General features: G+C 36.9%; 1 protein-coding gene across 2 annotated transcripts in view; it reads left to right on the plus strand.

Moving 5' to 3' along the window:
* slc8a3 (solute carrier family 8 member 3) overlaps nucleotides 1-14,792 on the plus strand; it is a 93,698-nt gene that overhangs the window by 12,173 nt on the left and 66,733 nt on the right. For both annotated transcript variants that reach the window (XM_056471172.1, XM_056471173.1), the window contains exon 2: nucleotides 10,519-12,375. In XM_056471172.1, coding sequence (XP_056327147.1) covers nucleotides 10,604-12,375 — 1,772 coding nt within the window. In that variant the 5' untranslated portion in view covers nucleotides 10,519-10,603. The remainder of the gene's footprint in view (nucleotides 1-10,518; nucleotides 12,376-14,792) is intronic.

Below are 14,792 nucleotides of genomic sequence, written 5' to 3' on the forward strand. Positions count from 1 at the left end.
TGTTGTTAATTTTGTTTATTAAGCGCAAAGATTCTTTCAAAACTATTTCTAAATTCAGTTCTAATTTCTACCAAATGAATAAATGAACATAATAAGCAAATGTGGTAAAAAATTCTATTCTTATGCCCCATTTGGTCCAAAACCTGACAGGTGAACAAATCTAAGCTTGTTTTTATTAAAACATATATAAATATGCATATAATAAATAATACTACTAATAATAACAACATTAGACAAAAGCAAGTTGTCATGAATAAACTGAAAAAAGCCCCTCGAGATGAAGGCATGGAGGCAGTGGTTTTTATATTTATGTAGAACAGAATAATTTTTGTGATATTATAATCCTTTAATACTTTTTCATATGTAAAGATATTTGTGCATTGCTGTACATCCTGTTTGTATTAATCAACGTGTAAGCGTTTAAGGTGCACAACTAACGTGCTCTGCGCTGGACTTCAGATCTGCATTCAGCTGGTCAATTGCGCAGTCTATTTTAGTTCCTCAAAATAGCAACGTGCCAACAATGCGCCTTAACACCTCCTTTCTAGACCGGCACACCGATCAGTCCACAAAGTGGCGCAAACGGATTTGCTATTTACCCAACATGGTGCAAAACGTGAAAATTAGGGTTGCGTTGGTCTGAAAATAGCAACATATCGCGCCAAACAGGTCTTACGCCTTATTGCGCCGAGTGTATTATCGGGCCCCAAATGTTGACAGAGCAGAGATCAACATCCCATAATGCAATTCACCACCACAAATAAGCAGAAAACAAAATACGGAAGCTGTTAATTAATTTTATGTGGTTCTAGAAACTCTAAAAGGTTTTTCTTCAGATAAGCACAAAAGAAGATAATTGGAAGAATGTTTACCAGTACCCATTGACTTCCATAGTATATTTTGTCATGCAATGGATACCTTTCCCAACATGTCTTGTAATTGTGATCATACAAATGCTGTATTGTCACAGTCTTTTGTGCTCAACAGAAGAAAGAACCAGGACAAGTACGTTTTTATGTGAACCGTCCCTTTAAATGCAGCGATGTTCTGTGTGCATGCACGTGTATTCATCGTGATGAAACAGCAGTAACTTTGCATGCATGTGACGTCGACCGCATGTGACGCTCGCTGTGCTTTGACGTAAATGTTGTGTGATAGTTCGGTTGTTTCGCAGTAAATAAACCGCCTAGTCACTGTGGTCCAAGCAGATACAAACCCGCCTCGGAGCGCACACACACACACATCCCAGCTTTGTTTGATTTTTATGAGCATGATTTCAGAGACTCATAAAAATATTCCTGTCCCACGCATTCCTCTGTGTTGCTATGGTAACAGGTGCTGACTTCAGGCAAGACACTGCAGGTGAATAGGGTAAAAAAATTAATAGTTGTCATCATACTTCCCTAGTTGATAGATCACATTACGGATTGCAGAATGTCTTTGCGTTGTGGTTTCCTGTTTAAATATGCAAATGAGACTTTATTTCATTAAATATGCGCTTATTTGCATATGTTTCTAGCACAAGAATCTGAACTATGGATGAAGTCAGGTTCAGAATTTGTGTTACTTTTTGACATATTTAGAGTCAGAGGTTTTACTGAGGGTGTTTTGGGAATGGGCTTTTTAAATCAGTTTTCAATACTGTATTTTGCAATATTTCAGAAAAACAGCAAACAGTCAGAAAGGCATTGAATATTTGATTGCATATAATCAAAGAAGTTATGTATAATAAAGATATCCCTCTATAAAAACCCTTCAGAATATAAATATATATAAACTGTGTTGTAAGTGTGGCTGTAGTAGAGAGCCATGTATTGTAATTAAAATCTACAGGCACCAATTTGATGAAATTCTACTTTTAAAATTGTGTTTTGGAAGTTTTCTTTACATTACACTGAAAAAACACTGCACGACCTGACTAAAGTCTTGTTGCCTATCCAAGTTTTAGGAACAACAAATAATAACTTTTGGTATCAGACGTGACTAATATGAAAGGCGAAGGCCTCTAGATTATGCTTATTTTACCAAAATGAAATATGATCATGCCTTAAGGATTCAATTACGACTGTAAGGTCTGACTTTGCTTAGACAAAAGTCTTGTCACTTAACAGAAATGATGTACAGTATAGAATATAAAGTCATGGTGCAGTGAAGAAAATAATTAATATTGTGTATGACTCCCATGAGCTTGGAGGACTGCATCCACACATCTCTGCAATGGCTCAAATAACTTATTAATAAAGTAATCTGGAATGGCAAATAAAGCGTTCTTGCAGGACTCCCAGAGTTCATTTGGATTCATCTTCAATACCTCCTCCATCTTACCACAGACGTGCTCAATAATGTTCATGTCTGGTGACTGGGCTGGCCAATTTTGGAGCACCTTGACCTTCTTTGCTTTCAGGAACTTTGATGTAGAGGCTGAAGTATGAGGAGCGCTATCCTGCTGAAGAATTTGCAGGATTCTGAATTTAAACTGAATGTAAACTGAAAGTAACGCAAAACCATGATTTTTCCTTCACCTAACTTGACTGATTTCTGTGAGAAGCTTGGGTACATGAGGGTTCCAGTAGGTCTTCTGCAGTATTTGTGATGATTGGCATGCAGTTCAACTGATAATTATTCAAAAAAAAAATCTATCTTCTGCCACTTTTCCAAATGATCAAGAAGTTAAGTTATTATTTGCTGCTCTTACAACTGGCAATGACAAGACTTTTGTCAGGTAGTGTATATGAAAAGCTCAAAATTGACAGGTGTGTAAAAAACCTGTAGTGTCTCACCTTGTGTAGGGATAAGATGGAATTTTAGCTTCAGACACTCAGCATCTATAAGGATAAAATGCCTCAGAGTGCCACCTCAGACACACACACACACATACACACACACTTTTGCTTATGCTGTCAGAGGAGCAGATCCTCTTTTGCATGTGATGTTGTTCAGGGGATATTTGCTGATGCCTGTCCTGTTAGTGTAAAAAATAAGAGCGAAATATGAAGAGAGGTCAACCTGTCAGCACAAACGAGACTGTGACTGTGTGTGTGAAGGTGTGTTTGTAGTTACACCAGATTTTTGCTGTGTGATTTTTCTCAGCATCTTCTAGCTCATCAATAGTGAATCTCTCACACAGTCTGAATCACATACGTCTAAATCGAATCGTCTAAAATCAATTGGCTTCCTGCTTCCATAATTTCTACGCAATTACAGATACATATACAGTACATGCACACACGTACAAATGCAACAGACAGGAAATCCTGCTTGGGTGTGGAGAACATGCAAACACGGGGAGAACATGCAAACTCCACACAGAAACGCCAACTGACCCAGCCGAGGCTCGAACATGTGACCTTCTTGCTGTGAGCCGACAGCACTATCTACTGCGTCGCTCTTTATGGCAATCAAATACATTAAAAATAAATAGTGCAACAAATGACAAGTAAACAAGAAGCGTTTTGAAGGGGGCGGGGCATGCCAGATACGAGAGAGCGTTTGATTGGTCAAGATTTGATGAGAAACGAAAGTATGAGGTGGCGTCAAAAAAATGATTGATCCATTTAAGCAGAAGTGACAAGCTTTGGATGTTTATATCAGTTTTATGTCTTCTAAATGTGAATTTTGTCACTGTTTTGGAGTACAATAGATATTATTAAGACTAACATATTGATACTAATATCATATTGATAAAAATATCTAAAATTTCACAGGACCTTCAAGAAATACAGGGCAGAAAAAGTATGTTGTTTAATTTTGACAGAAATATACATTACTGTTGAGTTTAATAGTAACAGAATAATATTTCACCCAAATTTTGACTTTCTTGGTCACAAATTTACTTTAAATTGAATTTGTAGCAGACACAAGAATGAAACGTCCCAGACAATGAAAGTCAGTGGTTTCCAAAACAGTTTGACCACCAGATTTTCATTTTTCATTTTGCTTTTTTATTTTCGGACGTCCACCTGTCCTCTTAAACAGTGGAGCACAAGTGAAGTTTAAATATCATTTCATGATGACTTTGCGTCACAACTCAAAACCAATTAAATTAGATCAAAGTTAAAAAGCATTTCTGAAAAAAGATGTTCACTTCATAATCAGGTTTACAAGGGTGCTGTTATCGCGTCATTGAAAAAGATTGTGTATTAACTTTATCAAAATAGAAATCACTCTCTTAAATGGTATTATTTACTTACTCGATTTTTTTAACCAGAAGCTCTTATAAGACAGGCAGCCTAGGACAAAGTTACAAAGAACTGCATATCACAACACACAAACACAAAATTACTTCAAATAGTACAAACCATAATCAGTTATTAAAACATGTGCACTGTTCTAAATGGACAGACTTGACACAGCGGTAGATATACAGTGTATATATATATATATATATATATATATATATATATATATATATATATATATATATATATATATATATATATATATATATACATTTAGATAGATATATTTAGTGATAACTGCAAGAGATAAGGATTAATGGCGATATTATTGACTTTGAGACCTAAAAAGTTTTCCAAATTTCGATCTGCACTGTTTGAGTGTTAACTTGAGACTGGTGACATAAAATCATGTCAATAATTGTGTGTGTGTGATAAGTTTACGATTTTCAGTTCTGTATAAACAGTATGCCATATGGCTCTTTTTCTTCCTCTATTTTTGACTTTCTCTGTTTTAATGTTGTATATGCACGTATATAGTGGAGTAGACAGAGAGAGTTGGGGGAAGCTCAAGGCTTCAGGCAGGGCTCTTTTGCTTTACAAAACAATTTTTCCTCATTAGGCCTTCTGTTTCTACACTGTGCTGTTTACTTACAGCCCACTGCATATGTGTGAGTGTGAGAGTGTTTGTTTTACTCACTGTAATCAGGTCTGGCCTGATGGCTCTCTCGGACTCCACTTCTGTCCATCTGCATCTCTCCTGCTGTCTTTTGGGTTTTTGAATTCTGAATGTTACTTGAAGGACTCATGGGATATTTAATGGATCGGGCAATGTAAAGAGTCACACGTAGTGCAGTGTTTCATGATCCTTCCCACTAATTAGGAACAAACAGTTTTTGCTAATTTGGAGGAAAATAATTTGGATTAAATGCAGACGTTGACTAATTAGCAACTCTAAAGAGTCAGTACACACAAATATTTACAAAGACCAAAAATGTGAAATATGCTGCGTATACATGTATGTATGAATACATTTGGAGATAATATACTTTTTTATAGCTCTAAACTATAAACTGTGCAGAGCTGCGGCCCTCCAGGAATTAAGTTTGAGACCTATGCTCTAAACCATTACAGTCACAAACTTTATTCAAAATCTTGAGGTTGTTTAGATTCTTAGAACATTGGTTTTGGCTCTTCAGCTGCACGATAATGGAAAAACTGATATTTGCGATATTTTGTTTCCTGCAATTATATATTGCGATGTGAATATGATTTCACAAGATGACCCTATTTGAAAAGAATTTCAAATTTTATATTGATTGGAAGCATTTGTAGGGTAATACAGCAGCATAAAAAAAAAAAAATATATATATATATATATATATATATATGATACAAAATAAAATAAATTTAAGCACAGATGAAAACAAAAGAGCAAGAATAAAAGAAAAAAAAACACACTTTATGCTTTTCATTTGGAGTTTAACAGTATTGAAATATAGAAATTCAATAATCAAATGCTTATTCTTTATTGGTAACATTTTTATTTTGATGGTCCATTTGAGTATTAGTAGAGACTGTCTGCTTAATATCTGTTGATACTGCTCTTTTAACAGAGATTTAACTGACGATAAGAAACTTTTGACTAAAGAAAATTTTGACCCCATCAGTAGAAACAAAAGTACACTGTAAAACCCAAAAACCCTTTGAGGAAACAGATTTCAACAAACCATTTAAGTTCAAAAACTAATCCTAATGAGTACTGTGAACTTAATCCATTTGAGTAAACGAAGCAATTTGAGCACAGTAAAACCCAATAAATGAAGAGAACTCAAACTGAGTACTGTAAAACCCAAAAAGTTAATGCAACTCAAACCATTTGAGGAAACCGAGTGCTACAAACCATTTAAGTTCAAAAACAAATCTATATGAGTACTGTGAAGTTACTCCATTTAAGTTTAATTAGTTACATATTTAATTAACTCACAACCTTCAACACTGAGTTCAAAACTCTTTTTGAGTAGAATTAACTTTCAGCAGATTTTGAGTTAACTACACTCATTTTATTTGATAAAGTTTACTATTGGGTTTTATAGTGTAACACATGGAAGGGTCAAAAGTAACACAATATTTGCTAGATTTACTGGCTTAATCTTGTTGATTGTAAATATATCTGACTATGACCTTGTTCATGTTCACTAAAAACATATTTTGTCCTTTATTCTTGCAAAAAAATATTAAACGCATTTTCATTTTAAATTTTACTTCCATCAAATATTTAAAAAACAATCCCTCAATGCATTATGCTAACATTTTCTAAAATTTTTGAATATTTTTAATAACTATTGGCAATATGCATACATTTTATGAAACATCTAAGTCAAAACATTGTAAACTCTAATGTGGACGTGAAAAATAAGGTATGGCTATTAGCAGTGGGACATAAATAACAGTGTTACTTTCATCCCCACAGGAACTCTTGCAATTTAAACCTGATTTACTTTTAAACTGAAAAACTCAGACATTCCAAACTTAAGGATGTGTTATTGCACTAAATAACCTGCAGATTGATCATTAGTGTGATGCATGAAAAGAGAAACACAACTTGTAATAAGGAAACAAGAACTGCTACAATAATTGACTTTTTTCTTTTAAAAACTGAAATTCAGACCTAACCGCAGGACACGATCCTGAAATCACATGATATTTGGCAGCTCCATCAAGGGTTGCATGCTGAATGTGATGTTATAGCCTGGAAAGCAAATGTTGTCAGGGCTTTGAGAAAATCGCGTTGTTACTTTCAGCCCACCTTACTTTCATCCACGCTCTCCCCTACCTTTTCTAACATTATAAATATCTCTCGCTTTTGATCAATGTGATGCTTCCTTTCTAAATACATCAGTAATTACTTTCAAAAAAGACAAATCTTATACTGACCCCAAACTTTTCTACTTCCAAGCAATACAATAGTCATGTCTCCTATGGCAGCAGATAAGAAAAATGATACATAGTTAATACTTAAATGAGACATCTATTATCAAAAAAAGCAACCCCTGAGCAAAACAGACTTCCTCTGGGTGCGTTTCTCTGTTCGAGAGACACAAACACACCACCTACATCTCCATGTGGATTCACCAGAGCTGCTCCCACACACTCCCACACACACACTCTGATCTCCACTGCTGCTGTGGGATAAAAATGTAATGAAATAATCTGTGTTCATATTAGTTAATTATTCCCAGCTCTCTGGGTGATACCTGCGCACATTTCATTTCCAGAGCAGATACACAGAGGCTCTGTTACAAAACCCAGTAAGCTGCTTCCCTGCCTACAGCCTATACCTTGGCAGCATACATAACTAGTCGTCCTAGAAAAAAGGTTATGTTCACCCCCAATTTCCCAAATAGAAATTCTGTCTTCGTTTACTCTCCATTTTTTATTTGTGATCCTGGATGACAGATTCATTCTGTGGAACATGAGAAGATCTTTGAAACTCCTGCAAAATACATTTTTTACATGATGAAGAAAGTCACACAGCAGTGGAATCAAATTAGAGTGAGTAAATAATACAGAATTAACAATTTGGGGCTAGTAGTCACTTTTATATGATTTGTAATGCTCTACTTGGAAAGACACTAAGGCCCAATCCCAATTCTCTTTTTTTTTACCCCTTCCCCTTCCATTTGGCCCTTGAAACAGAGTGTGAAGGGGAAGTGCTTCAAATTTAACCCATAAGGAAAGGGACAGCACTACAACACCCGCGCACATTATCATATGTCATCGCGATCTCTTACTTCATACAAGCTCGACAATGGTGACTGCTGTAGTTATTCCATGTGCGTAATTTTTTTGTTATTTATCTTCAAGAAATCACTGAGCTGTGCATTTACGCCGTGGCCATATTCATCCATGTAAACACAAGAAAACAACATTAAAGGTGCAGTAGGTGATCTGCCTAAATGCTAACCGGTTAGCATAATCTTTCAAACACAATCCCTCCCTTGTCATCCAAAGCCACGCCTCCTGAAATAGCGAACACGTACATTAAAGATGACAGAGACCCACTAGATCATGTCATTCGCCAGGTAGAACACTTTATAGAACTGTATAATACTACAATTCTGAACGAAAAACTGTATTATATCTAGCACGTTTTCAGTTATGTAGTTAGCAAGCAAAACTTGTCTCACTTATCAGTCTCACTCTCTCACACGCTTTGTCCTAAAGCAACTACTGTATGCTTAGTGGTTGGCCGGCAGCGTGCGGGAATTATACTTATTACTAAGCCATACTTACATGCTGTTTCAGACCAAATATTTAAAGTAGCATGGTGAACAAAATAGGCAGCGCATCACATGTTGCGTGAATGGGTGCGCGGTTGTTCAAATCTACATTTGCTGACAGACAGTTTGGGCAACTTATAAGAATTATGGGAATTATAGGCCAGACAACATTTTTTAGTCTTATGCCGTACCCAGAATATAAAAATACATATAAATACATTTGGATCATTTACTTTGATCATTACTAGTGGAATGTGAAGAGACTTTCAACCAGCACAACCAAAAATGTTTCTGAACACAATCACCTGCTGCACCTTTAACATTATAGCAGACACTGTAAAAAGGGCCATTCCCAGCTACTAGACTTTTCTGACAGGGTATTCGAGTGTCATCGAGTGACAGATGTGAAAGTATGTTGTGGGACTCCCATTTTTTTGTGGTCCCTAATAGTATCTCTGCATGCCCCAAAATTATGAGGGGCCTTAATATCGTCATACAACCCCGCCACCCTTCATGTGAATGCGGGAAAGGGGGTAAGGGGAAGGGCTACGGGGTAGAATTTGGATTAGGCCTAAGTGTGCCATATTTGTACCTCTTGCATTAAAAGTAGGGCTGCACAATATATTGGTGGCCAGCCACAGCTGTATTGGACAACAGTCTTATTTTTAATGTTATCGTTATATATAATGTTATCTTAAATGTTTCTTTGCCGTTTTCTAGAGTTTTGAAATAATAATAGTTGTCCACTGTTTTTGTTTTAATATAGCTTTTGTAATCAGTCTCAGAAAAATTTTGAGAAAAGTATAGTATTTATTATCTAATCACTTATCAGTAGGCCCACACGGAATCTGCGCGCACAGAATTTTCCGCAGATTTTTAGCCCATCATTATTTCTGTTTATTTACTTGAGTAATTGTGTGTAAATCTATATTTATTCTGTTTTTAAATAAATTACAGTAATATTATTGACTAATATGAAAATGTTCATCTGATTTATGTACAATTCAGTTTGTACAGTAATATTTTCTGTCTTTTAGTAGATATAATATATGACAGACTTGCTTTGTTTACCAAATGAAGTGAATCTAATTGAATTTGCATTTTAAACATTAAATACAAGTTAAAAAGATTATATATTTTATTTCATATATTAAAGTTTTAGTTATAATACTCCCAAAATAAATCCGCAGACTTTTAACAAAATTCTCAGCAGAAATAGCAAAAAACGTCCGCAGATTCCGTCTGGCTCTACTTATCATCTTCTAAATATAGTAGTTATTAGCAAAATATCAGTACATCGCTAATTAAAAATTTGGTTCATTTTAAAAGACATTGCTGTCAGCATGTTTCAAAGCTTATAACAGAAAGCTGTGTAAAGAAATGCATAATAATTGGTGATCCTTTTCTATTAGCATGTACTGTTTATATGAGTTCCTTTCAGAATTTGACTTCAACCTTACACTAAACCTTAAAAATGGAGATTGCTATAAACTTGTTTCTGTGCAGTGGCGTGCCTTATGAAGAAAAAATTACTTGAACTATTTATACTTTTGTGTGTGCCTTTATTTATCTTCCCTGTCCCCACCATCTTGTTTATTTTTATCCTGGAGGAAAACAGCTGCTTTGCCAGGTTTGGTTCGAAAAAGTTGCATTGTTGTTGTTATTATTATCAAGTTACCTTAAAATCCTTCCTCACTAGGCAGCATGTTGGAACGGAGCAACACGCTGCCCTTGCTCTGTTGTTGATGTTTTTCAGTGCGTCATTTTGGACATTGCTTATTCTGGCAACATTCACACCTGCTGAGTGAGGCCTTTTTGCTTTCTGCTGTGTGGCCCTTTAGTAGTTCACATATTATATCACACACGCACTGCTCACAAATCTAGCCAACTATAATGTGTTTATGTGCAGAAAACGCAGGTTCCCATCCCTGCGTTACTTTTGCGCTGCTTTGACTCTCAGCCACCGATGCCAGATGCCTTTCTTCCATCAGGGAGGTCTTATTTGTGAAGAGTGAATTACCGATTTCTTGTTCTCACTCCCTGCTTTTTTTCTTTCACAGGCGGCGAGTGGAACCAAAGACAGCCCAGTGCTGGATTCCCGAAGGACAGCTAGAGAGCACAGACCCTTGAGGTGAAGGAGGGTGCATGGATCGCTCAAGGACAAAGACTTCTGCCTACCTCTGGTTAGGCGTAGTCTCCGTGGCAACAGCCTTTCTCTGTGCAGAGGCACGAGCCACACCAAGCCCACCTCTCACAAACAACACCACATGTGTCGGGGAAACGGATCGATGCAAGCCTGGCATCATCTTACCCATATGGTACCCAGAGGATCCTTCAATGGGCGACAAGATCGCCAGGGTCATTGTGTACTTCGTGGCAATGATCTACATGTTCCTGGGCGTGTCAATTATTGCAGATCGCTTCATGGCTGCTATTGAAGTCATCACTTCCCAGGAGAAGGAAATCATCATCAAGCGGCCGAATGGTGAGACGACGACAACGACAATCCGCGTGTGGAACGAGACCGTGTCCAATCTCACGCTCATGGCACTGGGCTCCTCGGCCCCTGAGATCCTTCTGTCTCTCATTGAGATTTGCGGACATGAGTTCCACGCTGGCGAACTCGGACCATCCACCATTGTGGGCAGCGCTGCCTTCAACATGTTTGTAATCATTGGCCTGTGCGTGTCTGTGATCCCAGAAGGGGAGGTCCGGAAGGTGAAACACCTTCGTGTGTTTTTTGTGACGGCTGCATGGAGCGTGTTTGCCTACATCTGGCTCTACATGATCTTGGCCGTGTTCTCACCCAATGTAGTCCAAGTTTGGGAAGGTCTTCTCACCTTGGCGTTCTTCCCTATTTGTGTGATCCTGGCGTGGGTAGCCGACCGTCGGCTTCTCTTCTATAAGTTCATGCACAAGAAATATCGCACGGACAAGCACAGAGGTGTCATTATCGAAACAGAGGGGGATCGCACGAAAGGCATTGAAATGGACGGGAAGATGATGAATTCTCATTTTATTGACGGCGGAGCTGCTAGTAACTTAATGGGCCTGATTGAGGGCAAGGAGGTAGACGAGTCTCGCAGAGATATGATCCGCATCCTGAAGGACCTGAAGCAGAAACACCCGGAGAAGGAGCTGGACCAGCTGGTGGAGATGGCCAACTACTATGCACTGTCACACCAACAGAAGAGCAGAGCGTTTTATCGAATCCAGGCCACAAGGATGATGACGGGTGCTGGAAACATTCTCAAGAAGCATGTTGCAGAACAGGCCAAACGCAGCGCAAGCGTTCAAGAAGTTCACGTAGAAGAGCCTGAAGAGTTTGTGTCCCGTATTATGTTCGAACCAGCCATTTATCAATGTCTGGAGAACTGCGGCGCTGTTCTGCTCACAGCTGTGCGCAAAGGGGGCGACATTACTAAGACAATCTATGTGGATTATAAAACGGAAGATGGCTCTGCGAATGCTGGTGCGGACTATGAGTTCACTGAAGGAACAGTGGTGTTCAAACCTGGTGAGGTCGTCAAGGAGATCACCGTAGGCATCATCGATGACGACATCTTTGAGGAGGATGAGCATTTCTTTGTGCGCCTCAGTAACGTTCGTGTTCTTGAGACTGAGGATGAGGTGCTGTCGCCCAGTAGCCTGCCCTACCCCAAGGCCTTGATAGGGTTTCCTGCCGTTGCCACGGTTACCATCCTTGATGATGACCATGCAGGCATCTTCACGTTTGAAAGCGATTCCATGCACGTGAGTGAGAGTGTGGGCATCATGGAGGTGAAAGTGCTGCGGACATCAGGAGCAAGAGGGACAGTCATCATTCCTTTCCGCACAATGGAGGGACTCGCTAAGGGCGGCGGAGAGGACTTTGAGGATGCTTATGGAGAGCTGGAGTTCAAAAACGACGAGACCTGGTAAATATGCTAGATTTTACTTCATATTTTTTCAAGGCTAGAGGGTAAAGATGGTGGCATTTACCAAGTACAAAGATACACAGTGGAGGCTTTTGGATTTACTTTGGAAGGTTGCATTGGATGACAGTATTTCATTGCAGATGAATTCATTGCAGTCTATGACAAATGTAATTTGCTTTCCATTTATTACAGAAACAGTATTGCGAGACACTATTGGTTTTAACAAACAGAACTTAGAAGCTGTAATTTTATTGAAAATAAAATGAAGAATAATTAGCTGAATAAAATTAAACAGTAAAATATTCAGTTCTGTAAAAAATTGTTACTACTGTTGTTGATAACGTTAAATCTATAATTTATATATATTTATATATATATATATATATATTTATATATATATATAAATCTAACATTATAGTTTGTACATCCCGTATTTATTTTTAGTTTTATTTTCAATAATTGATTCAGTTATACACTCAAAACGTCATGTTTCATTGCTAGATGTGTCATTTTTGAAGAATTATTCAGTGGCATATTTTTGATGGTTGGTTGTTTCCACCTATTGATTAAGTAATGTAATTGCTGCCTACAACTTAAATTTTTGAGCGTGCACAAAATGCACATGACAGTGATTTTAATCTTTACCATAAACATCAGTGGTTTTATCTAAACTATAAACTGTTATCTCAGTACTTCTGTGTTATTATTAATTATTATTTAATTATTATTTAATATTATTATTTATTAATCCGCGGGTCACATGTGGTCCGAGCCGTGGGTTGTGATTTGTACGGATCACGGATTAACCGTGATCCGTTACACCCCTAATATCTATTGTTTTAGTATACAAAACATCCTAAAACTACTTTTTTGTAGAATGCTTAGCTTACTGAAAAACCATGTGAGCTTGAAACACACGTGAAAACTAATAAAACATATGGTTTGGAAATTGTTTTGTGAAAAATAAAAGGTAATCATAATATTGTGGGGGTTTTTTTCACATCAAAGTTTCCTAGAACCAAACATTTCATGTGTGTTTCACATTAGCTGCGTAATATATCGTTTGAGCATTGATATCATAATGTGTGTGTCCACAATAGTCACATCTCAAGATCTACAATAATGAGCTATGAATGTAGATGGCTAGAATCTACAGGTCAAAACACATGAGATTTGTGGAGACGCTGTCGAATTGAACCATCATAGAATGAAAGTTTACCATTTTCTTGTGTTTTTAAGGCCAATGTGAGCACTTTAACAGTTTAAAGCATTTTAAGAAACCATAAAGAGCATAAAGTTAAAAAAAAAAACATTTTATTGAATTATTTATATGATGAAGACTATGCAATGCTCTTTTACATTACATACATAATACTGTTAGACACTCCCCAGAAAACCATTAAAACTCTGTTTAATTCACTTTATCATTTATGACTGTAGATTATTTATTATATGTATATAATAAATTACACATAATATATTTGTATTTCACTTCCATACAAATCATCCTAATCAATCTAAAATACTGACTTCTTAAATAGAGCTATTTAAGTCATGTGGTGAAATTGTATTTAAAAAAAAATATTACATTGTCAACCTTTTCCAATATTGTGCAGACCGAGTTCCACATGTGATTTTGTTGGTTTTTTGTAAGGGTTTGCTTGAAAACTTCTTTACTTGCACTCTATTTTGCCTGTTTTGATATTTTGTGACATAATGCTAAGAAGTTCACACTTTTTCAACCATGGTTTTGGTGACATTATAAGCATCCATGCACATAATTTTGATGTTTTATGTGTCTGGTCATGTATGATGCTGTGTTGTAATATCTGTAGGCACATGCGTGCAATTTGACTTTTTTGCCTGTTGTGAATAGTTTGCCTGCTTTAAAAATAATGTGCCATGCAATATAAGTGTTGTGCAATTTTATCACTTTTACATATGTACAGTTTTCATATTAAGCACACTATTGAGGTTTAAGGATGGGGTTGTCTGAGATTTCTCTTAGGAATGCTGGCGTTTAATTAATCCAGTTCATTCATGTGAGATTTGGAAAGCAATCCAGTAATACAGTAACACAGACCAGATAGAGACAGTGCGAGAGAGAGAGAGAGACGTGTGGTACGCCGGTCCAGATATGCTACAGGATATTAATAGTTCAGTTAGAATATTCACAGCATATTCCACATGACACTCCAACCCACCCACGGTCTATATGTAAGAGTATGTGAGTAGCTTATACATAATGTGTTCATGGACTTTTTTTTTTTTATTTACATCAATTAAAAAGATATTTATAGACATGGGAGTATGTACATCTTATGTTCTATATCTGGTCACTACTGTGTTTGGAAAACTCACATTTTGTCATGTTAAGTGGTCCTGTGGTGACACCAATGAATTTTTTAACTCCAAAG

The sequence above is a fragment of the Danio aesculapii genome, chromosome 13, assembly GCF_903798145.1.
Source record: "Danio aesculapii chromosome 13, fDanAes4.1, whole genome shotgun sequence".
Classification (NCBI taxonomy): domain Eukaryota; kingdom Metazoa; phylum Chordata; class Actinopteri; order Cypriniformes; family Danionidae; genus Danio; species Danio aesculapii.